At 41.2% G+C, this 26,283-nt stretch overlaps 1 protein-coding gene across 10 annotated transcripts in view; it reads left to right on the forward strand.

Moving 5' to 3' along the window:
• The window catches only part of MDFIC (MyoD family inhibitor domain containing), a 291,263-nt gene that overhangs the window by 179,907 nt on the left and 85,073 nt on the right, over window positions 1–26,283 (forward strand). For 2 of the 10 annotated variants that reach the window (XM_038557436.1, XM_038557437.1), the window contains exon 1: window positions 7,480–7,567. In XM_038557436.1, coding sequence (XP_038413364.1) covers window positions 7,483–7,567 — 85 coding nt within the window. In that variant the 5' untranslated portion in view covers window positions 7,480–7,482. The other 8 variants (XM_038557434.1, XM_038557433.1, XM_038557426.1 and 5 more) reach the window with 6 other exon arrangements.

Below are 26,283 nucleotides of genomic sequence, written 5' to 3' on the forward strand. Positions count from 1 at the left end.
AATCAGTACCTTGTTACATGGAACATTATCATTACTGGTCTGTGCAAGTCCCATTTCTTGCACATACGCTTGTTGGCATATATATATGTTTTTTTTTTATTCCTGTTCACTCTTTTCCTTCCTCCCATAGATTACCATTGTAAAATGTTTATGTAAGTCCTTTTGCTTGTGTGTAGTCTTATAAATTGTGTTGTTTTGGGTGCACATATTTTTAATCATTAATTGATGCTGTGCTAAAATTATATTGTTTCTTACTCTTTTCACTAAATACAGTGTTTTAAAGATTATTTATTTATTTATTTATTTTGCTATCATGTGCATATAATCTGTCTCCTACTAGTTACACAATACCCCATGCTCTGCATTCACCCCATCCTGCTCTCCCAGAGATGGCTATACAGGTTGATTCCGACTCCAGCCACCAAAATAATTGGCAGTAAATAATCTATGCCCCCTTATGGGCCTGGGTACATTTTTGGGGTACTACGAACATAAGCACAAGACTCCTAGAATTAGAATTCCTAATTCCTAGAATTAGGAAGACGATGAGCTATTTATATCTTTGTGTTTCATACATTAATTCTTTCCTTTAAACTCTGGCACATTATTTGCACAGAGACTAATGTTGGGCCCCTGGGGTAGCAGGAGAATAGTATGGGACTCCAAGTGCCTGGGGTGCAGAGGCTGCTTAAGTAGGAGAGATGAAAGTAATGGAAGGCAGGAGGGGATTCAAGAAAATCTTGCCTTTTTTCCATAGTCTATTAGAAGTCTCAGGATCATCTTCCAAACGTCTCTGTCATGATGGTCAGTTTTAGCAGATCAGTGATCATTTTCAGGGGCCGCTTTTATTCATTACTTTTCCACAGTACCTGGTATATCCAGGTTTGCTTTCTGTCTACCAAGAAAAAGTCTTATTGTCTCTTGCGTCTGATGTGCCCATTTCCATTTCTGTCCTCACCCACACTGTTCTTATCTGACATGTGCCACTGTGTGGCTTACTGTCTCCCTGCCTTCCTTCAAAACACAAGCAGAAAAGTACAGTGACAGCAAGGAAATACCCCGAAGGCCAGAGCCCCGGGCCAGAGCAGTCAGCCAACTGGAAGGGACACTAACCAAGGGCTTGGCGGGGAAGGAAGGACATGTCAGACTCCTCCAGCAACACGAGATCCTGTGCCCAGTTCTTTGGTCACATATTTACAACAGAAAATCTTTGAAATTCCTAAATATAAGATCAGGTGATGCCCTTTCTTCACCATCACTTAAAAAGGATGAATTCATTTACCTGACTTAGCTGGATGACTGGAACAGGAAGCCTGGATGTCAAGAAGCTTCCACTCTGTAGTGCCAGCCCTGTAGCAAACCCACTGGCAACCTTTGCCAAGTCATATAACTCCTGCGGGGCTTTCCCACCCTTGTGCGTTTGCATGCGTTACCCCTTCTTTCTGGAATTCCCTGAGCTCCTCGGCAGGCAAACTTTTACTCATCGGCAATACTCGGTTCGATATTGTCATTACTCTGAAACATCCCCTGACTGTCCCCACCTACGGTACGGCTGAGCAATTCGGTGCTGCTTTTCTTCGTGTTCGTGTAGTACAATTATTCCTTATTTGACTGTCCCTGTCCCCCCTGCTCCCTGCCCCTCCCCCTGGCACTACACACCAGGAGCTCCTACTGTTCGCTCTGTTTTTGAATAGACAAAGTGTGCGACACGCCGTTTGACACACAGTAAATACTCTGTATACATTTGTTGAGCTTCATGAACTTTTCTTTATGTCTCTTTGCATGTTAAATGAAGGAGCTGGGCAAGATGGTGGCTTTCAAATGTTAAAAAAATGGATGGGTTTTCTCATTTAAAAAATTTGAAGGGACGGACTGATGTGTTAAAAAGAGGAAAGTGCTCTATTTGAAGTAAGAAATGGGATTCCAGAAACCTGTCCACTTGACCTCTCCTCTTCGAGAAAGCACTAGGAGGTGGAGAAACACAGTTAAAACAAATTGGCCTAGAATCACGGTTGCTCATTTCCCTTGCAGCTATAAAAATGTAATTCTGTGAAAGATATTCTTTCAAGTAGCAATAATTTTTTATGTGAACATTTTTTGGTAAGATTTTTTCCTGAAATGCAAAAACACTGACCTGCTTCCCTAAGAAACAGAATGCAGTACTAATGTAGCAGAATCTTTCTTAATGACCTAGACCCTCGTTAGGAACATTCACTGTTTCACTGGGCTGAATTCACAAAGGCACCGTTATGACGTGTTTATTTTCCTGTATCTTCCCTATCTGTCATCTGCCATTTCTTCTGCTGTCATTTTTTCTGACCTAATAGCTCCCTTAGCTAATGTCTTTTTCTCAAAGCCCCTGCGCCCTAAATTTTTTGTGAGCTAAAACAATAAAGTTTGTTTAGAGGTGTGTGTTCACACACACACACACACACACAAATGAGTAGGATTTGAGAACGTCGATGGCCATTGTGTTGGCATGATGTGAAGGTCATAAAGGTTATTTTTGGTTTTTAGAGTCTTAGGGTTATTTCCTAGTTTCTGTGACCTGGGTTTTGGGCTTGCTAAAGTCACACTTCCACATAAATGAGGTAGGTAGGTGTTTTCTAGAAAAACTAATCTTGGTACAATCTGGGAATGACTGAATGAATACACCTTAAATGATATAAAGCATTTAAACCTTTTTTTTTTTTTTAACAAAGCAAATGATAGAATATATTTTAGTATGAACCCCTAGTGTATATTTATAAATGATACACAAGTGCTTTTGTACTGTTATATACATTATATAATTACAAATAATAAAATAAAAAATTAAACTGCTCATGTTAAATATTTTCTCACATTCCAGAGAATTGTTTTGTGTACCACCTGGGATGCTTGCACGATTACACAGCCTGCTTGTAGAACTCTGGTTTAAATAACTGTGTGAGAGGGAACGCCTGGGTGGCTCAGCAGTTAAGTATCTGTCTTTGGCTCAGGGCGTGATCCCGGAGTCTCAGGATCAAGTCACCCATCAGGTTTCCTGCATGGAGCCTGTTTCTGCCTGTGTCTCTGCCTCTCTCTCTCTCTCTCCCCCCCTCCTCCCTCTGTGTCTCTCATAAATAAGTAAATAAAATCTTAAAAAAAAAAAAAAAAAACAACTGTGTGAGGATATTAACTTTGACTTTAGCTATGCCAATAAGCCTCGGCCCAAGTGAAAACTAATTGAGCTGCTTTTCAAGACCTCAAATCAAAATTTTTAGCTCCTGTACCTAACATGTGGCCTAGTATATTGTAGGTGCACAATAAATGTTTGATGAATGTTGAATGAACGATGAAGATTAGTCCATAAGGATGCTTTATAAACTCATTTAATTCATTTTATCTGCTTGGCTCACGTCAGACTTCTCTCACAATGTATTCACATTATATCATCACTAGTATGTATATCACTAGGCAGAAATGGTTGTAATACACATAGGGATTTCAGTGGTAAAGGGCTTTGAGCCAAGACTGGAGCATTTAATTGCAATGGAAGGCTGGTCCCAGGGACGGTTTCCACCCATCCAGTTCACAATAGTATGAGGTGTTGCAAAATCTGGTTTAACAAAGCCCGTGGTGTGATACCCATGGGTTTCTGGGATGGTGGGTGGGGCACTGGCAGCAGTAGTAACTAAGTAATGGTAGTCTTAAGCCAGAGAGATAACAGTATTAGGACATTGGGAAGGGCATGGAGAAAGGAAGAGGGGCCAGTGAGGACACCTTTGTATTGAGTTTCAGGGCCTAGCTGTGTCTTAGGCCTCCTGCTCTTACAGTACATGTTCATCTTGGGGGCTCATAACTTCTAGCCAGTGAAATATCATCTATGTGCTTATATTCCAAACACCCATCCAGCAACATTCTGGATGCTTCCAATTAGTGTCGCAGGCAGGCACCTCAGACACTACATCATCTTCATGATTAATTCAGCAGCTTTTCCCAACCCTGCTTCTCCTAAATGTTTTCCATCTCCATGGGTAGTATTACCACCCTCCACCTAGATGCAGAAACCTGGAAGTCCCCTTTGATTCCCCTAGCTCCCCACCTTTGACCTCTGTTTGGTTTCATTCCCACTGCCAGCATCATCCCTTGCTTGCTTATTGGACTCCCGAGCTCTGGTCTCAGAGCTTCCATTGCTTTACACGTTATGCCAGAGTGGCTATTATAAACTGAAATTTGGGTAATATATCCTCCTTGTTCAAGGCTAGTAAGACCCCCTTTTTTCTAGAGCTCCATCCCCATCATTCGGCCTCCCCACATGGCTCCTTCTACCTGGAGCAGTCTGTTTCTCCTCTTTTCACTCTCTCCTTCTGGTCTCAGCAGAGACATAATTTTTTTCCAGGAGCTTTCCCTTGACTCCTAGAGCAGACTCCACCTCCCTTCTAGGTTACTATCCTAGCATCCCAGAACTTCCCTTGCCATGCCACTCAGCAACTCTTGTTGAGTGGTTGTGTATCTGTATTTCCTTCTAGACTGCGAACACCATGAAGGCAGTGGGCACATTTATCATCTTCATAACTATGTCCCCAGCACCCACAACAGTGCTGCCGTACGCCTCCATACATATTTGTTGAATACAAGAATGAGAGAATGAGAGCACAGAGTGCTGCTCATCAGTAACCCAGCTAAGGGATTAGTCAGACTCAACAAACACATCAAGGGATGGGGTAAATGGGCAGCTTGGAGAACACTTAGGAGCCCACAATTTCTGGTCTATCAGATACCACCTTTACACCTTGCAAAGGTATAACCTGAATTTACCTACAGAAGCAAGATGGTGTGCCTTATACTTTGATAGATTTGAGTTCTAAATTCTAACATTGTAATCCTGGCAAGTTAGTGGTAGAGCTGATGTAAGAATTCGTTGAGAAAGTTTGTGTAAAGTGCCTGCACGGTTACCTGGTATTCAGATGTGGCCCTTGTGATCTAGTCATCATGCCATGCTCAGTGTAATCCATCGAAATGCTTCTGCTGTATAATAACAGTTAACACTTTTGAGTACGTACCTGTCCTCATATCTGCCATTCTTCCAAGTGGTATGGGAGAATTATCTTTTTATATTTTTTCTATTTTAATTATTTTATAATTATTTTTATAATTATCTTACTGTCCCCATGGGACTCTGTGAGGCGATTCTCTTACAATCCTTACTTTATGAGGCAACCAAGGCATAGATAGTTTGACTAAGGTGCCCAAAGTCACACAGCTGAACAAGATACAGCATTTGATCATCCTCATGATTCTGTAACACAGCCTCTCACTTATTCCTAATATTTTTATTTAAATTTCATTCCTTCTCCACTAAAAAGTAAGATATTTAAATTCAAGGAGTACTGATTGAATCATCTACCGTGTGCGCAACATTGAGTACTCTACGTGAAATTACCAAATACGTATTGACTATGACTTTCTATAAGAGGGGAGTAACTTACTGATATTCATGGACTTTAACATCTTTGTGAGGGGATAAAAAATAAGAGTCAAGGAAATAGTATGAAAAGGATGAAAATCTTTCAGAGTGGTTACTTCCTATGGTGTTCTTTTGATTGCAGATAACGCTGCGGTACACAGTGATGCTTCGTAAATGTTCATTTTCTAACGGCAGTGCAGTTTTCAGAACTGATCGGCATGATTCCAGAGTCCAGGCCCCTGTACAGGTTTTCAGGAAAGTTAAAGCACTTTTATGCATACCATATCTGCAGCTTCTAAACTAAAAACAAACAGAAGAAAACAAAATGTGTTAGTCATAGGTCATTAGGGAAAATGTCATTTGTCTTTTGGTGAGTATGGTCTTAATAACTGTCATCAGAAACTTCAAAGTCTGTCTTTTTCAGGTTTAATTGAAAGTAAGTTTGGTTGCACGGACTCTAAAGCTAAGAAACAGACCTTCTCAATTAATTAGAATCAGTTCCAATTGGTTTTTTGGAGAAGTCCCTGGGATACGATTCATGATACACCTAGAAAGATGTATCTATCCAGTGGACATTTTTTTTCCATTTTGATAACATGACCGCCATTCCTCTCTTGTCCTAGAGAGTCAGAGAGTGAGTTTGTTCTACCCTTTTACAAATGAATTCTGCATTTCACTGACAGTGGGGGAAAAAAGAGCAAAAGTTATTTGAATATATTATTCAAGTATTTTATATCTGCAAATTACTTTGTACTTGTTCTTCTAGGCTCATCCGATTAAGCTACAATCAGAACGTCTGAGAGTTAGTGGGCTTGCTGCTTCCGACCACAAGTTTATCTTGCCACAGAAGCCGACCAGCTTGCAGTAGGCCTGGCTTGGGGGCCCTGGGCCAGGGCTTCCTCAACTTGTCTGCCCAGATGCCTGCAGTTGATTCAAGCAAGTGCAACAGGTTTTCCAGATCTAAGGATCCTGTTTGACCGGAATAGAGACTTGAAAAAGAGACTAAAGGTAACTTCAGGGGCATAGATTAAGAGTTGAAGCACTCCGCGAGGGGGTCAAGTTTTCCAAACCACGCTTTTGCTGTCCTAGCCCACCAGTAAGGTTCGATCTGTTACTTGTACTTTTATGGGTTTCGCATTGCCCAGCCCAAAGGTCTCCTCTCCCGGTGTCAGGGAGTTCCCCGATCTTCAGCAGGTCTGGGGCAGGCCGTGGGGAGAGGGGATGGGTGAGCCTGGCCGGGCCCAGCCGAGTCCCTCCTTAGCCCCCGCCCCGGCCTCCGGCCTCCTGACCCGGGCAGCGCGGGGCTGCAGCGAGCCCGCGTCGCACCGCCCCCTGCCTCGGGCCGCCCGCCAGGAGTTCGAGGCCTCCCGATCCGGATGTGATGAAAAAGAGCCACCGAGGGAGAAGTGTTTGAGGAGCGGAGGGGGGCGGAGGGGAAAGGAGGCCGAGAGGGGACGCGCCCCTCGGCGGGCAGCGGGGAGCCGGGAGCCGGGAGCCGGGAGCCGGGAGCGGGCCGGACCGAGCGGGCCGCGGAGGGGGGCGGGGGCCGGGGAGCCGGGGGCGGGGGGGCGGGCGCTGCAGTGTCGGGGCCGAGCCGGAGGGAGGCGGGGAGCGCCGCGCAGGGGCGGCCGCCGGGCCACCGGGCCGCAGGGGCGAGATGCCGCCGCCGCGCCGCTAACTTTCCGGGCGGAAGAGGAGGAGGAGGAGGAGGAGGAGGAGAAGGGGCTCCGAGAGAGCTGGGGGGGATGCCGAGGTAGGTGGCGGCCCGCCGCGGGGGGAGGAGCAGGGCTTGGGGCGCCCGGCGCGGGCTGGCGGAGCCGGGCCCCCCGCCCCTGGCAGCGTGCGTGGGGGGGGGCGCAGTTTCAAATCAAAACTTGTCCGGGGTGGGGTTTGGGGGAGGCGGCGGAGGGGCGGGCGTGCGGGGGTGTGAGCCGCGCTCTACAAACACTTCTCTCCCTCTCCCCCCGCCCGGAGCAGTCGGCTGTCGGCGGCCAGCGCCTAGGAGCCTTCCCGGCCGCCCGGGGCGCGGAGCCCGGCGCGTGCAGCGGCCCATGTCCGGCGCGGGCGCGGCGCTCGCTCCCGGGCCCCAGCGCGGGGCCGAGGCGGGCGGCGGCCGGCAGGGCGCCCCAGCCCAGGGTGAGTGCGGGCCCGCTTGCGCTGCAAGCCGCGGGGTCGCCGTGCGTCCCGGCGGGGGAGGGGGGCGGGGGGCGGGGGCCGGGGCCGGGCTGCCCCGAGCTGGGGACTTCTGCGCACTTAGCGTGACTCCAGCAAGTTCTCTAGGTCTCCCGCCCGGGACCCGCAGCCGGTAAGAGGGCGGGATCGGCCGGTCCCTCCACCCCGCCTTGCTTGGGCTGCGGGGGGCGGGGGGAGCCTGGAGGACGCGGTGGCCTCTCTCCTAAGCCTCTGCGTCTTGGGGCCTGAGACTCCCAAGTGTGGGGTCGGCGGCGCCTCCCTCCGGGCCTGGGCCCGCGGCCCCGCGCCCGCCGCTGCCGCGCTCGCAAGCCGCGCGCTCCCGCTCCTCCGGCCGCGTCTCGCGGGCCGCCCCGCACCTCGGGGGTCTCACAGGTTCCTGTGGCCCGTTGCTCTGCGGAGGCTCACCCTGTGTCTCACGGACTGTTTTCGTTTTGAAATAAAAAACATGCTTTAAAAGAAACACCTCCCAAGAATGAATTAACTCCTTTGTGTTCTTCCAGAGTGTAAACACAGGCGACCTATAAAGAAAATCATCTTGTTCCTGGGAAACTTCCCTAGTAAGCCTATAAACAAGTCAGGCAATAGCCCTCTTTTTTTTTTTTTTTTTTTTTTTTTTTCCTCTCTGGAAGGTAACATACTTTAGGTTTTCTGCAGCCACAGTGAACAAGGGCCTTACTCTTCTGATGTATTTTCCTCTAAGGGTGGCTCTGATTTTTAAAAAAAGTTCTGACACTGATATAAGCTAAATAATTTTCCAGGTCTCAGCAGCCTGCTTTATACTCTTGATTTTAAGCATATCTCATAGCTTTTCTTTTTCTTTGACAATAATGTAGTCAGCTCCTTGGGATTGTTTTCGGTTTGGTTTTGTTTTTGTCTTAAGGCAGCAAAAAATGGAAAAGAAGAAGTTAATGTTGAACTCAGAAAAGGTGAAAGCAGAAAACATCCATGGCTAAATTAAAATGTTCTGGCATTCCGGGCTGTTAAATTGAATTATGTTTTATCATTGCTTTGTTTTTTTGTTGTTGTTGTTGTTTTGTTTTGTTTTTTTTTTTTTGCTTCTAAACAGTGAGTCATTTTTTTCTAAAGAGAAAATAGAGTGCATCAGAGAGCTAGAATAATAAACATATTTTCCCAGAAGCAGCCCATGTTCTGCACGTTGTATTGCCAACAGGGTCATTTCCCTGTTAGGCATGCTCCTTCATAGGTTTACCAACTCATTGATGTTTATGTTCACACTTGCACTGTTAATCACTATTGTTAAACAATGCTTATGTCAAAATCCATATCAAATACACTACAAAAACAGATTTGACAGAGTGATTATCTACAGTGTCCAACTTTAACAATGCATCTTTAAGGTCAGAATTTGCAGTGGTACTTAATGTACCTGTGCAGATGCATTGCTGTAAAATACCACATGATCAGACCTTATGAAATCTAGAATGTTCTGAGGTCGAGCTGACGACATAGGGACACCTACATTATCAGTGTGAAAACTCTTGGGTTATATTGTACCTAACTATTGGCCGATCCTCAACAACATAGTTATATAGTGCTTTTTTTATTCATCTTTGACTCACATCTTTTGAATAGGCATCAACTTAAGTCTAAGTATAATATAAAGTTGATTTTTTTAAAAAGGAAACTCCTCAGAATCTTGTTGAATACTGTCTCAAGCAGATTTCATAAGGTGTAATTGAAAGACAAAAAATCTTGGACTCAGTGGGTAGGGTACAAGATTCAAGATGCAGCCTTCCATGGGTAGGTTGGTTTTATTGGTAAAGACATTAGCAAATAAAGGAGCTTTGCTCACAGAGCATTCTACTCTCAAGCTCTTGAGTTCTTTTATCCTCTTCCTTCTGTCCTTGGATTCTTTTATCATCCTTTCAGAAGAATGGTTTAATCATTTTCTGGTACAATGTGGCTGCTTAGTTAATTGAAAGTTAATTTAAAAATTTCATATATTAAAATCAGTGAGAAAAATGGAGCGTTTTATGAAAATTAGCAGAAAATATCTTTTCATGAAGGGGACATACAAGGTCAAGTCTTACCTTATAAGCAAAGATACACAGATGACAGGATAAAATCCGTACATATATTACTGCATTATGATGAGCTATCCATCCTGCTAACTAAGGGCATACAATGTTAAAGTTAAAAGACGTTTTAAGGGGTCTCTAGTGAACTCACCATCAAATCTAGAATCCAGTCTTTCAGATGGTTGTTAGAAACCTACAGTGTAACTCTTACTCATCAACATTCAGAGTTAGGAAGGTTTTCCTTATTAATAGCATACTTCTCTCTCTTTAAAATTTCTACCCTTTTCTTGTGATTCTGCAAGGAAAATTCTATTGCTTTGAAAGCATTAAAAATATTTTCTGTGTATTTCAAAAATTGTTACAGAGCAAGGATAGAAGCTCATATGCTTCAGGCTATAAGCAGGAACCAGGACAGATGTCAGAAGATAGGGGAGCAGCAGGGATTGCGAGCCTTGAGAAGGCTCATGGGCCAGGAGGCGGTACGGCTCAGCTCCAGCTCATTGTTGCCATTTGGGCTAATATCTTCCAATACTTCAAGAGACACTGGAAATACAGATTTTTATGTATCATCTCTCCCTCTCTAAAAGTTGGCAATTGATTAAATACAATTTTTGTCCAAGCCAACAAAGCAACCACACTTTCAGGCTGGAAATGGCCTCTAGGCAGCTGATCTGCTATCTCTGTTACAGAAAATAGAACATAAACACGTACTCACAACTATTATGCAGAGTACCTGTATAATTGTCCTAGTGGGTAGATGATTTGGACCAAATTTAATTTCGTTGTAAAAGAGAGTGGATCTTGTGTATGTGGTACATCTAATTGCCTTTTTTTTTTTTTTTGGATTAATCATCCTAAAATTCATTGTGTTATCAACATGGAAAATGTAGGTACTTACCTTTTTGTGCAGTAGTTACTAGAATCCATATAATGGAAAGGGCTTTTTAATTAAGTGCTTCATTCATACCCTTGTGACTTGTAATTAGGATTTTTAGGAATAATTTGGTCCAACTGGCTCACTCTTTAGAAAGGATATCCAAAGAATTTAAGTGACTTGGCCAAGGTCTCATGCAGTCAGTAGAAATCGGGGTAGAACCACAAATTGCGGAATATTTATCACTGTGATAAATGTAGTTGAAGTAGAGAATCAATATAACTGTTTTCTACGGATGGATGAATTGAAGATAATAGGCTTTGGATACTGTGAATCACTTGAGCCTGTTCCAGTTCCTGCATCACCCCCCGCCCCACACCCACCCCATTGCAGTTGCCAAGACTTAGTCTGTTGGACTGCGAGTGCTGGAATATACTTTAATGTGATAATGTGTGATTTAATGCACTCTTTTCTCTTGGGAGAGTCCTCTGAGACTATTAGGCAGACTTTTCATAGCAGGATGCAAAATGCCAGTGAAGTTAATTAAAAATAATTTAAAATAGAAGCTAGGGAGAAAATCTTCGAGTTGAAATTACATAAGAAGAGCTTTGACTTAGAAGCTTAGCTGAGTTGTCAGGAGTTTATAGTGGCTAATCAGATTTCCTTTATGGGAAGCCTGTTTATTTCAATTTATGCAATGTATGCTTGTGATACCCATAGTCTTCTACTTGTATCATATTGTTTTTTCCTTCCGATTAAGGATGGCGTTTCTCAAAGTGTGTCATCTTTGGATAGCTTCTATCTCTGGTTCCAGTCGGCAGTGATTGTGCCCTCCAGGAGACATTTGGCAACACCTGGATACATGTTTAGTAGACATACAGTGAATGGAGCGGGTCCTCCCGGGATCTGGTGGGTAGAAGCCAGGGATAATGCTAACTGTGTTACAATGCACAAGACAGAGCAGCACCTTACAACAAAGAATTATCTGGCCTAGAATGTCACATGCTCTCCTAATTTCTCAAGACAACTGGCATTTGGGCCCCACTCTAGATTTAAAGAATCAACCTCTGGATGGAAGGCTCAAGAATCTGCATTTTTACAGGCTCCAGGTATTCTAGTTGAGAATCATTGTTTTAGAGTCTTTTTTTCTGTAGAAAGACAAGTTATATTGATAGATTTCTAATAAGTCTCTTTTTTTAGTAGAAAGGCTTCAGAAAACTTTTAAAAAGTCTCTTTTTCAAGTTCCAAATTTTAAATCCTATCACTCCCATATATAGTCTGTATTACTGCTCTTCAGCATTTTTATTACATACCTCAATTAATAAAAATAATGCTGAGCATTTATCTCCAAAGAACTTTCTAAAGTTCTGTGTACTAGAATACAAATCTATTGTGAACTAGAAAAGAGATACTTAAATAGGAATTGTAAATGGATGGGATAAAAATGAGTGAAATAGATATTTTAATATTTTCTTCCACCACCTCAGTAGGTATTCTCGTCCTGCCACCTTACACTTCTCTTTGGAAATCCCAGGATTGTAGAATAATAAGGAAAAGAGTGCATAATTTGCATATTACTTGCGTTCACTTGTAAGTGGAGTTTTGGGATCTTGATTATCCTTTCTCTTAGAAACAGTAATAAATTGAACCTTGCAATGTGACAAATACAGAGAGAAATAGACTGAATGAAATCGGAGTCTTGCAGAATGATGGGGCAACACGTTCATTCACCCGTAACCATAATGCAAGGTAGACTGATAAGTGCTTTAATAGATGTGCAAAGAAAGTGTAATGGTAGGGATGCCTGGGTGGCTCAGTGGTTGAGCGTCTGCTTTTGGCTCAGGTCATGATCCTGGTGTCCTAGAATTGAGTCCTTCATCAGGCTCCCGGGGAGCCTGCTTCTCCCTCTGCCTCTGCCTCTCTGTGTCTCTCTCATGAATAAATAAATAAAATCTTTAAAAAAGAAAGAAAGAAAATGCAATGGCTGAACATGGGAGAGAGAAAGTATGTCTAGCTGGGGCATTTGGGAAAACCTCAAGGAAAACTTTGATTTGAGTTGACGAAGAAGCATAATCGTAGGACTCAGCTCTGTGGAGATGGATGCCAGAAAAGCAGAGCTTGGAGGGGATTACTACAGGATGTTGAGTACTTCAGTAAGCCTATTGGATGGTCTTTATGAAGGAACAAAGAGTGAGATAAGGTTGAAAAGAAAAACTAAGGTGATTTTTGAGGATGACCCTAATTCTCCTCAGAGGTGTTTGTATATCCTTTCTGTTGACAGTGATGAACTATTGAAAGTTCTTGAGAAAGACAGGACCAAATTGGTGAGTTTAGGAAAATAAATCTGGTGGCAGTGCAAAGGATGTTGTTGATGGGAGGGTCAAGAATGAAGGTAGTGATTATCCAGGGGGCTATTACAGTCACCTGACAAAAGAGGACATAAGGCAGCACCAGTAAGAATGGAATTAAGAAAATGAATTTAAGAACAATGGCAAAAGTAGGATAGAGTTCTACTTAGCTGTGAGAGCTCCTTGAGTGCTTTGATTTTTGTCATCTGTGAATCTCCTAGAGCATGGTGTCTAAATGTTACTGAATTCAGTTGATAGAGTGGGCAACATATTTAATATGGAAGATGCTGGAAAGGTAGAAATTTCAGGTCATCCATGGGTTTGCCTTTTTAGCCTGAGTGGAAACCTAGGGAGGAGATGTTGAATCATCTTTTGCTCATATTGGTTCCTGGAACTTAATCCAGTAAGCCACTGAAAATTAGAACTCATGCCTAGGAGAGTAGTAAGGGTCAGGCTCCCAGGCTCAGAGTTCACTACCAGGTAGCTGATGGATGAGGACAAGAGTGAGAGAGAGGACTGAGGAGCAGATTTGGAGGCACGACCACATTTAGGGAGGAGAAGGGAAAAGAATGCAGAAAGAGTCCAGAAAGATTGGTTACAGAAGCATTAGAAGTTTAGTAGTCGTGGAAGATGAAAGAAGCTTTGGTTTGGTAAAGGAGAAGCAAGATGTATAAAGGGCTTCGGTTGGATGGGTGCATTTTGAACGTGATCACCATGTGCTAATGGAAAGAGATCAGAGGATAGAGAGATTGAATGAATGCAAGGGTATGCAGTACAGTGGTAGTATGGTGGGGCTGTGTAATTGAAAGAGTCAAATTCTGGGACAGAACAGGACAGAGACCCATCAGGAAAATGGAGAATATTCCCTGTTCAGATGGGCATGGGAGAAAATGATGAGCCATAATCCAGAGAAAATTTGATATAAAAAGATCGTGGGAGGCCAGGATCTTCTCAGCAAAGTAGATGGTAACATTTGCTGAGAGTAAGGGTTGGGGGGGGAGGGCGGTTAGGATGAGTCAAGAAATTTGAGATGTGTGGAAAAGATTTCAAAGAATGAAGTATTCAAGAGGGATTCAATCCGGGGCAAACAAAAGGGCTGCTCAGTAACACTGGGGGCTTAACTAGGAATGAATGGCATGAATTTTGAGTGGACACGGTCAGCATGGTTGATTGCCTTTCTCAGCAAGGAGCATGAGGGAGCTTGAGAATAGAAGCTGATAGAATGAATTTTTGGAATTAGCGTAGGGTTGGAGGTTGGCAGGGTAGAAGCAGTGGGGAACAAGGGAGGAAGTTAGCGCATGTGGGGGAAGTATGTTTGTTCTAACTGATCTTGTGTTCTAGGGTACATGGGGAGCCCAAGAGACCAGAAGTGCAATTGGCAGGCCAAGGTTTCTGGCCAGCAACATCCATGCCTGTTGGCCTTGTTTGGTTAGTTAATACAGAAGGATTTTTTGTTTGTTTTTTTAAATAGATTTATTATAAATTTTATATACATATACATAATATATATTGTATATTATTAATATGCTATTGATATTTATAATATTATATATATTATATATAATTGAATGACCTTTATAGGGCTAGTGGAGAAATTGAAATTTTTGGGTGTGTAAGAGCCTTTCCTGTTTCTTTGTACCTTATTTCCTGGATCTTGTTCAGGTGATTTCATGGAAAGTTCTAATAGCTGTGTGCAGTTATTTTACTAGCATTATATTTTTGTGATAATAAAAGATTTGGGGAAAATAAGGAAGCATAAATTGACACAATCTAAAGTTAAGCCATTTGCAAATGGAAAATTAGAATGATACAATAACCCCACAAAGGAGAACAATTCAACCAAATTGTCTTTCTGAGATATTGGAATTATTCTAGTGTATGTAAAGGCGAGAGATGCGATTTTCATGTTTCTGTTTCTAAAGGTCTTTATCATCGATTTTGATTACGGGAAGAGTGCTGCTGCACTGGTTAGACTCTAGATGTTTGGATAGGTGGGTGTTGTTGATTCATTGCAGTAGAGGAAGGGAGCTGCCATTCTTCCTGCTGTCTGAATCTTACACGTTATTTGTGCACCAGTGCTTTGGATGCCGCTCTCTGTATTCTTTATCTTTGTGTCTCTCTTTTCCCCTTCCCTCCTCTCCTTCTTTCCTGAAGTTATTTACACTTTTTGTATCTTCTTTTCATACCAGCATACAAATTCTGAAGAAGGAAAGCTTTTAGCCTTGCTTTTGAAATTGAGTTGTATTTAAAGTTTCTAATTTAATCAGTTAGGGTTCACTAAGTAGCAGCTATGCACAGAGTTATTTTAACATTAATTTCGTTTGTGGTTTCTACTTGCAGTCCACTTCTGTTTTCAGATTTACACCCACATGATCTGAAGTAAGATGATTCATATGCATGTGTTTTTATGCCTGAGTTTCCTAGTAGTTTCAGGAGTGAAGCCTGACATTAACTTTCTTACCAGCACGTAGATTTCATTATGGACAGTTTGAAGAGAAACACTATTAACAGATATTTTTGTGTGTGCCTACTACGTACAAAGTCCTGTGAAGATTAAGAATGTGTAGTGCCTGGTTTGCCCACAAGGAATTCATGTGAAGTAGGTGAGAGAGAGGATGAGATATAAATGTGCCAAATTAAATGTTAATTCCTTGTCTAAATATCAGTTCAAGATTACGACAAGGACCATGTGACAGATTAGTTTATGGCCAGTTGCCAGCCGACTGGTGCAGCACACACATTCAGAGGTTGAATGAGAAACTCAGAATGGTGAGAGAGAAGTCCGTTTTGTCTGGGCTGGACTGCTCGTGACCCCATCTGAAGAATATACAGTTTGTAGGCCTTTTTGGTTTGGATGATGCAGAGTTGAGCACTAAAAATAAAGCAGTTTGTGGTTGAGTATGTGACAGGCCCTCTGAAGGCAGCTGGCACAGTACAAAGGAACCGGCTTCTGCTCCGAGATACAGTCCTCCTACTCTTTTCCAGGGTGGATGAGCCCTTGATCTTTTGGACTCTGTGAATGTGGACCTACTCTGGACTTAAGTTTTTCTATCACTTAAGTGACATGCATTTTCTGAGGGGTATGGTTATTACTCTTTATTTCTCACTGATGAAATTCTGGAGCGTGGGAATGGGGTAGGAGCTCACATTAAAATATATGCAACGTGAAAATAGATGCCAGTTTTTCATCAAGGTGCAAAATGAATTTAATCTTTCTTGAGCTAAGGAATAACATACTCAGTATTTCTGGTTGGAAGAGTAAAGGATTGGTACCGGTAGTTGGCATAGGGAAAAAAAAAAGTATACATCTGAGAGAAATTGGGAAGTTGTAACTTCCATAATTGATTATGTTGGGACAGGGAAAAGAGAGAATTGAAAGATGATTCTGTGAATACCACTGACCACGATGTAGACTACAGTTGGAGAAATCGTCAGGGACAGAAGAGAAGTGATGAATTTTGGGAAATGTTGAATTGGAGTTGCTAAAGATCGATTCATGTAGAGTTGAACTTTCCGATCTATAGATTAGCACATGGGTCTAGAGTAATGGATCTATACAAGTCCTTCTCCTAGAGGTGGTCATCATGGACCACTGCAGAAGTTAACGAGATCACAAAGATTGTGGAGACAGAATGGATTGTTTGTCTTAGAGGAGAATCCAAAGAAGGCAGTGTCTCAAAGAAATGATCCAGAAGGCAAGGAGCCAGGTTAGCGAATTCTGTGAGTGGCTCTGGTTTGGGCCTTTAGGAGAATGACCGGAGAGGATACATCCCCTGACCTTATAATCCGTGTCCATCATTCTAAAGTCTAAAATTTAAATTCCAATGACGTTCTCATTCTCTTATTATCTTATTTTTGGTTTCACTGCTATGTGACATGCTCTTCTTCATCCTCTCTCACTGACTTATATCAAGATTGGACTCAAATCATAGTTTTGAAAAGCCTTTATAGATGAAACAACCCCCTTTGGTTCACTTTTGATTTCCGTTGGCCTTCATTTTCATAATAGTGAAACAAATTAAGGGTCCACCCGCACCTGATAGAACTGAGAGGTTACAGAAAAATTTTAGAATTATGGCCGTTACAATAGTGATCATGAAAAAAAAAAAAAAAAAACTAAAGATGGGTGTGTGACATCATTTAAAAAAGAGGGAAGATGTCAGAGTCCTCAATTCCTTTTTGTAATAGGCTTAGTCAATTGCTAAGTGAGAGAGCTGCTGTGGATATGGCCTCCCTGGATTCTCACAGTCAGTACGACAAAACTCTTTCATAACAGCTTTTTAGACAATAGGAAGGAGACTGTCCTTCCCATAGGGGTGAGCAGGATGTAAAAAAAGGCCCTGCAAAAGCCAGTGAAGGAATTGAGGGTGTTTGCACAGAGAAGATAAAGACACAAGAGCATGAGGTATTTTCTAGTGAGAGACTGTCATGTGGAAGGAAGATTAGACTTCGATTGCAAAGAGCAAAATAGCAAAATAGGATGAATAAGTGAAAAATACAGGGAAGCAGATTTTAGCTGTGAGGAAAGTCTTTGAATTGTCAAAGCAGTCCAAAACTAGAGTGAGAGGTGCACTGAGGCAAGTCCCCGTCCTGGAAGCATTCATGCCTACGCTCCTTGGCTTGTTCTTGGGAATATTGGATGCTGAGGGTGTTCATCTGAATTCAGGCTTATCAGGTTGATCTGAGACCTCCAAAAGCCCGTCTGGCTCCCAGTTCCATAAGCCGGTGTTTGGTTTTAGTGTGAGCATACTTGGTTAAAAGAACACAATTCAACATCTGTTTGAAGAGATAGGGGTTCACTATGCTTCAGGGTAGGTCATCTGAAAATCTGTTTTTAGGACAAGGAACTGTAGGTTTAGTCCCCTCTGTCTCAAACGGAAGAGATAGAGGGGACTCAAGTAATGTGTCCTGGTCACCAGTATCAGCTTGCTCTCACCTCTCCTGCTCCTTCTGCCATTTATTTAGAGCCCTGATTTACTGAGATAATACTGGAACTATTACTGGATTTCATACCTTTTCATTTGCATAGTCATATTCAATTGTATATTTATCTAAATTTGGAATTTTTCCACATGGCTATGTGTATAACCCGCTCTGTCTATCCCCAGCCTGTGAACTAGTTGAGTCATGTCATTTTTATCACTCTTGAATTTCAGTGCACCTCAAGCTTCAGAATGCCTAAGAAGCCCTTTGAAGGAATGCCTTTCAGATTTTACTCAGAAGTGTCCCGTTTCAAATTATCGGTAACAACGAATTGATTAAATTAAATTGATTTAGGTATTTATTTCTATAAACTTGATTATAATGATCTGTGCTTATATAATAACTTTACTGCCTTACAAATTATGAAACTTTACGCATATGCTCATTCATCTGTTAAAAATGCTTTTGGTTATCTTAACCTTTTTTGGACAATGAGATTTTAATCTATCTTAGAACATTAGGCAAAGCAGGTTGGCTTTGCTATGCTTCTTGAAGGTCATTAGGCTTGAGGGTTTTGTAGATTTGTTTGTGTTTTTTTGATGAGTGAAGAAGTAAAATACCAGAGCCTCAGGTCTTCCTGAGAGCTGCTTTATCTTTGGTTTTTAGAGGTTACATTTGGGAAGCATTTGTACATTTCTACATTGTTCTGAGCCTCTGGAACAAACAGACCCAAATTTTTTACTTTGCCCAGAGATTTTAGTCTTGGATTATTTGAGATTTCTTTTTTCTTTTTTTGTGTATATATATATATATATATATATATATATATATATATTTATTGGAGTTCAATTTGCCAACATACAGTAAAACACCTAGTGAACACACATAGATCATCTGAAATAATATCAGTATTATTTTAAATATATTTTTTAAAGATTTTATTTATTTATTCATGAGAGACGGGAGAGAGAGAGAGAGAGAGAGAGAGAGGGAGGGAGGGAGGGAGGGAGGGGGGAGGAACAGACACAGGCAGAGGGAGAAGAAGGCTCCATGCAGGGAGCCCGATGTGGGACTCCATCGGGGACTCCAGGATCACACCCTGGGCTGGAGGCGGCGCTAAACCACTGAGCCACATTTTAATGGAATACCGGTATTTTAATGGAAGAGTAAAAATCGTTTAAAGCAATTTTGTTTTCAGAAAAAGGAAGTATGAATATACATTACATAGCAGTAAGGATATACATCTTACATAGATTATAAATGACTTGTCATAGATTATTATCAAATATTGAACTGGATGCAGTTCTAACATGCAGAAGCCCCCAAACCCCCTTTAAGCATAAAGAAAGTAACTTTAGGGCAGCCTGGGTGGCTCAGCGGTTAAGCATCGCCCTCGGCCAAGGGCGTGATCCTAAAGACCCAGGATCGCGTCCCACCTCGGGCTCCCCTGAGCCTGCTTCTCCCTCTGCCTGTGTCTGTGTCTGTCTCTCTCTCAGTCTGTGTCTCTCATGAATAAATAAATGAGTCTTTAAAAAAAAAAGTAACTTTATAACCTTTATATACAAATATATGTGTATTTTACGCAAAGTTTTATGAGATTTTATAAAGATTTCTGCCAAGCACCATCTTTTATAGTCTTTCATGAAATAAGCAAATAAAGTATGGATAACAAGTAGAAAATGTATTTGATGGTTGGCTTGTGCATTTACATATACCTCTGCCTAGTTCAGCAGCATGTTTGAGGTAGTTTATAAGAGTACATTTTAAAAGAAGAATAAAACATAGGAATGGAAAATATAGGTATCTGGGAGATCCAAACATGGGGGAAAATCGAAAAAACAGGGAGACTATAGGGTCAGATTCACTCAATTTTGTCTGTAAATTTGGGTCAGAAAGAAAGCATTTTCTTTAATATGTGTATCAGGAAAAAAAAAATTATAGCTTCTCAGAGGAAGCAATAGTTTTCCTTATACTCAGCCTGGAAACAGATTTCTTGCAGGGTTTTTCACATAGGGATTACTGAATAGATACTGCCCTCAACAGCTTCCATATAATAACTTTATGCCAAGTTTTTAAAAGATGCTTATTGTAGTAACAGTTAGTGAGGTAATAATGGAAAATGGGGATGAGCCCTTATTATATACCGGAAACTCTGCTTCCCAGGTATGATTCCATTTATTTCCACATCCACCTTATGAGGTAGATTCTGTCGTTGTTCCTATTTTGATGAAACGAATTTGCCTAGGATCCATAGTGTTTCGTGGTGGGCCCAGGTGCCCTGATTTGAGATCCTTTGCTTTTAACCACTTCTAGAGCAAAGTACAATTTAGAGATGGTATTTCTGTACCAAAGAATCTGATGAGTCTTTTTTTTTTTTTTCGTCAGAAAAGACTCAAGATATCTCTGAACTTTTGTGCATGACAATATTGTCTCCATTTCTTGGAAAACTATGGCACATACTGAACTTCAAAAGCTCATTAGTAAGTTTGAGAACTAATCATCCTCATGCAGCATGACTAGATTCCTTTACTATTATGTGCTAACAGCATTTAGCTATTGAAGGGAGTATGTTTGCTTAGTTACAGACTGATCTGAAACTATATCCCTCTTCAGTAGTTGGAACTGTTGTCTTTTAGAGAAGTTTACATTTACTGTTTCTACCTGCAGTGGGCAGAACTGGGACTAGTTATAAATTATCCAGTAGCAAATTTACATTCAAAATAATTAATAACTTGCTAATGAACCTAACTGACCAAGAGTAGATGTGTTTCTTTGTGAGGTGTCCATTCCCTGGAATTTTGAGGGGCTGAATGTTGCAAAGGGTCTTTCTACACCACGTACAGTATGAAATTAGCTGAGCTGCAAGATGTTTTCCAGCTCTTTTATCCTATTTTCAACTGACTATCTGTCTGTAAGACTCATTCTGTATTCTCATCAGTAAAATGGAGCTAACGTGCTCTTTCTTAAAATATCATTGACGGTTCTGAAGATCAAATGAATATTATATATTAAAGTCCTTTGAAAATTGCTAAAACTGTAATTGCACAAATTCACTAATTTACTCTTTCAACAAAAGGAAGTATTTTTTCATTTTTTAAAAACTTGTTTAACAACCATACACCAGCTGAGTGGTTGTTAGGTGGCATAGAACATAATATTATATTGTACATACATTAATATCTAATTTGCTTATTTTTAATGCGCTTAGATTATTTTCTTTTGTTAACCACTATTCAACTAGGTTGAACTCTCTGAGGTAAGTAAAATTCTCATTCTCAAAGTTTTACATTTGGATAATACCAACTTGGTAAAATAGTATAGAATTTTAAAGTAAATAGAAATTCTGTTTGCCTGGTTCATTCTCCTCCTTCTTCAGCAGGAATGAGTGAGATTAGAGAGAGATTACTTCCCACCATCCATATATACTCTTCTTCAGAAAAATAACAAAAAAATAAAGATCCTATCTTGATCCTATAAGATAGTTGTTTCTGTGTAGGACATATCTTATTTAAATACGTCGCTTAGGGGTACCTGAGTGGCTCAGTGGTTGAGTGTCTGCCTTTGGCTCAGGACATGATCCTGGGGTCCTGGGATCAAGTCCTGCATGGGGCTCCCTCCAGGGAGCCTGCCCTCGGCCTATGTCTCTTCCTCTCTCTCTGTGTGTCTCATGAGTAAATTAATAAGATCTTTAAAAATAAATAAAAAATAAGTAAATGGGTCTTTAGAATCCTTATTTTTTTTCCCCTCTGATTCTTTTGCTTATTCACACTTATTTTCTTTGAGAATTAACTCAAATCCAATGCCTCACAAAGGCTTTTCTTTGATTTCCTCCACTCCATTCTAAACACCCTTCAATGTGTAAATGAAGCTTTGGCTCTATTGTTTAGCCCCTTTGCAGAGTCAGATTTACAGAATTTTAGAGACAAAAAAAAAAAGCCTCTGCAACTATCCAGCTCCATGCCCTCATTTCCGGTTGAAGAAAATGAGCCTCAGCCACACAGCTGGTCAGTTTCTGAATCAGAATTATAACCCAGGGCAGTTTTCATTAGCTTTGGTTTTGTAGTTGCCTGTTTGGTGTATATGTTGGGTCACCCCAGCTAGAGGATTATTTTGGTCGGGGACTGAGGTTTTTGTTTGTTGTTGTTGTTGGGTTTTTTTGTTTTGTTTGTCTGTGTCGTCCGTCCCGTCCCCCCACCCCACCTCCCTGCACCCCCACCCCTTGCCAGAGATTCCTTCATGGTTCAGAGTAACTAGAATTCTTAGGAAACCAGCCTTTTGGAAGCAGCCGCCAGTAGTAGGCAGCTATTCTTTGGTCTAGTGCTATCTTTAAAGTGTCTTCAATTTTTATTTTAATTTCTGAAACATGCTTCTATATTCATCCATTAGTAGAACTGATCACTGTTATCTGTGGCTCAGATTTCATATTCTCATAGTTGTCCTGACAGGGGGACAGGACTGAATACCTCTATACTATGAATGAAGCAAAATTGCATTTTCTGATTACTTGGAGTACTGCGACAAGGTGATGAGAAGCAGGTCTGTATCTCAGTGTTTAGTAGGCTTTCCTGAGTTTTCTCTAAATTGTGTAGAACAGAACTTAATTAGAACAGTATCCCCTACACCTAGCCGTGTATGATGATAGAACTCCTCACATACCACCTGAAATGGGACCTCTGAGGTTGGGACCTATGCATTTCTTTATTTAATATTTTATTGATGAGATAGAAAGCATGAAGAGGAGCAGAGGGAGAGGGAGAAGTAGACTCTCTGCTGAGCAGAGAGCCAAAGGAACATGGGGCTCCATCCCAGGACCCTGAGATCATGACCTGAGCTGAAGGCAGACACTTAACCAACTGAGCCACTCAAGCACCAGGGACCTGTGTATCTTGATGTTTAAGGATCTCAATAGTAGAGAACCACTGGCACAAAAGAACGGCATTACTGAGATGATGAAGGTCTCATTTTAAGGGAAAATTGTTAAGTTAGGGAGGAGTGCTGGTTGGATGTATGTACAGAATTCTTGTGGAAAGGTACAGACTGACCTCCTGCATCACGAAGTTACTTGATTACCTATGGGATATATCTTGGGGGACCACGTACTAGTTGAATGGCAACTACAAACCTTCATAAACCCAGAAGGGAAGTGCTTAAACCAGGACCGTGGTTGCTTCTGCAGTTCAGAAGTAACACTGTAAACCTACACTGATCATAGAAATGTGCTATCGGAAGCCGCCCGTTTGCCATCTGAATGAGTAGTGGCTGACCCAAAATATTGAAAGTTGTTATAAAGTTGGTTCTGTGGCTGGACGTTGTGGTGCTCATCTTGCAATTGTCTATCGATTAACTCTTCCTCTGCCTCAGTACGTTTCTTCAGTGTTAGATGTAACTGCGTAGCATTTATGAGGCTGCCATATATGCATTGCATTAAATAGTACGGCTCTGTTAAAAAAATAATTTATGTTTGTTACAAAGTTGTACAGGACTCAAGTGGTCACGGAGGTTTAGTTTATAGATGTGGAGTATTGGCAAAAGTCAACTTTATTTTTACACTTAGAACCTTTTCAGGGCCTTGCTTTGGGCTGGGTGCTGTGGGGTCATAGCAAAAAGCTGAGACCAACTTTTGGGCCAAGACAATTACTTTTCAAAGAAGGCAGAGTTGGATAGACTGATGATTGTGATTTGATAGTAATTATGTTTTACTTATTATTTCTTGAATATAATGGGACAGAGAATGATAGTTTTTATTTTTTTAACCCAAGGAGGACTCTAACTCTAGAATTTCACAGATAAGGAAACTTAAAAAAAAAAAAAAAAGAAAAAGTGAAAACTGTGCCTTAAAGCAGAAGGAACTTTATATTCCCCTTACTAGTGGGTCACTACTAGATCCATGTGTATATGGACCACATGACATTTTCATTTATTCAGTGGAGAGTCTAGAGGGCCTGTGTTGAGCACTTGAATATTGGACATGATTCAAATGTGAGTCAAGTGTGTCTAGAGGCTTTATTCATACCTATTTTCTTTTAGTCAGCAATGCTTCATAATGCCCTGGTTTCATGAATTAATTTTAATGGAATTAAACTTGAACAGCTCAAAATTATATAATTAATTTCATTCAGCTTCAATTAAAGTTACTAATTGAATCAAGCCTACTAGCATGACACCTGGCGGCAGTTAGCTACATAACAGTGGCAGCAAGTATGTAGGACTTTGCTGATGAGCTAGTTTATGTATACTAGTGAGTTTTTATAAAAAGCTCTTCTGTTGATAATCTCAGAAAGGCCTTGAGTTGACTGTAACAGTGGAAAGATTTCTGGAGTTGTTTAAAAAAGTAAAGATTTTAATTGAAACTAACACCTCTCAGGAAGATTACATTTTCTCTAGGATAATGCTGAGTAAATGTTACATAAATCTTCTAGAACATATTGGTTTAGCATGCTTCTGATTTATATTTTACTGCTATATGAATATGGTTATGCTTTCTGAAAATACTTAGCATTGAAGACTCTGCTTTTTTTTTTTTTTTTTTTTTCCCAGGGATTTTAGCCTCTGGATTTAGTCCTAAGTGGGTGTCCATCTATTTTCATTTGTTGAAATGTGTTTCATGGCAGAACTTTTCAATTGTTGTGAAATCCCCATGGTACATGAGAAACTTTTGCATGTGCAGAAATTTTTTCCTTCCACTGGAAATGTTAACACAGTTGACTAACAACTTCTGTTTGAATCTCTTTCCTTTCCTTGCTTCCATGGCTTGACATCATCCAACTTCTCGTCCTTCCCTGACTCCTTTCTAATTATACAGACCCCTCTTGGTACTCTTATTTTAATGCATTAACTCTTGATGAGCCCATTCACTTCAACGGCTTTAGCAGTCAAGTTTAGGAAGATCAGTGTTTCCAGCTATAATGTGATTTACTTATGATTTGCAAATTCAAATGTGCAATATAAAATTCATCCACTAAACCGTGAAGTCCATGAAGGCCTGAGCCACATCTCACAGTCTTTTGCATCCTCACTGCCTAGCACATAGTCTGAACATGTCCTATGTACAGATATATGTTTTTTAAAGTAATAAATTATTTTCCTCGTCTCTAGGTTTTCCCAGTCAAATCCTTGACCAGGAGTGCTCCATCATCTCCAATCCCATCCTCCCTGATTATCTGTGCAGATCTCTGGCTATGTTATCACATCTACCTCCTTTTCCGTCTTGTCATTCAGTTGGTTGAACTCTAATTAAACTGAACTATTCTAAATCTCTCTTAGTTTTCCTTCTTCTCTTCTCCCTCTTAGGTACATCCATACTCTAGCGATTCTCAAGGACGTAAGTGTAGTAAAATTACCGAATTGCACCACTGCCAAATTGAAATAGAATCTTTGGTGGGGCCCAGAGCCCAGGAATCTGCTTTTTTTTTTTTTTTTAAAGCCCCCCAAGTGAGTTAAAATGCAGTCAGAAGTGAGACACTACTGTGTACAAATGTATTAGTCTACCTAATACATGGTTCTGATAAGGCACTTCATAAAGCTTTAATGGCTATTTTGACTTACGTATCTTGCCTTTAAATTTGATCCAGACTTCTCACCCTCACCTTCACATTCAAATATCCATGCTGTGTCTCTAATCAGACCTTTCCAGTTCTATCATCTAATGTCCCCTTTAAAGTATTTCACACTCCAGAGAGTTGGAACCTTTGGTTGTGGAGTTTGCCCATGCCATTCTCCTACCTGGGATGGCCTTTCTCCCATCTCTGCTTTCAGAATTCCTGCTTATGTTTTAAAGACCATCCAACATGCACCTCTTGCTCTACTGCTTTTCTTGAGCTCTGAATCTGGATGAGTTTCTTTGGCTTCCTTTGAACGTCTTTAGTGCTCTGGACCTCTTAGAACATGGATTTTACCTTGTGTTGTAGTAGCCTTTTGATTGAGTGATGATGTTCCTGATAAGATACTACTTTTCCTTCCTGGCCTTCCTCCTGAGAACCCATAAACCCGTGTATAAATCTCCCATCCTAAATATCCTTCCTTTCTGAAAAAGAGGCAAGGACTGTGAAAACACAGTCCTTGCCTCTTTTCCCAAATTTCCACAGAGAGAGCTCTGCACTCTCTGCTTTCTGTACTTGCTCACACTTCTCAGTGGCTCCTCATTCATCTGCTGGCTGACTTTTATCCCAGTCATTCCATGAGCTCTCTTCTTTGGCATGCTTTCCCTGCCACACCCGTCCCCTAAATGTATGGACTTACTTTCATCCTTTACGTGACCGTTCCACATGTCTCTGTCATGGCAGACCACTTGTGTTACCATGACTTATTTATAATAATCTTAACAGGTTATTTTTACTGTGAATATATTTGTTTCTTTGATACTCGTCACATGGTAGGTGCTTAATAAATCTATTACTGCTTCAGTAACCTATGCAACAATCAACAGAGATGCTGCTTCCATTTTCTTAAATTATGGCAGACTTGGAAGCATTTGGA

The sequence above is a fragment of the Canis lupus genome, chromosome 14 (genome assembly GCF_011100685.1).
Source record: "Canis lupus familiaris isolate Mischka breed German Shepherd chromosome 14, alternate assembly UU_Cfam_GSD_1.0, whole genome shotgun sequence".
NCBI classification, from domain to species: Eukaryota; Metazoa; Chordata; class Mammalia; order Carnivora; family Canidae; genus Canis; species Canis lupus.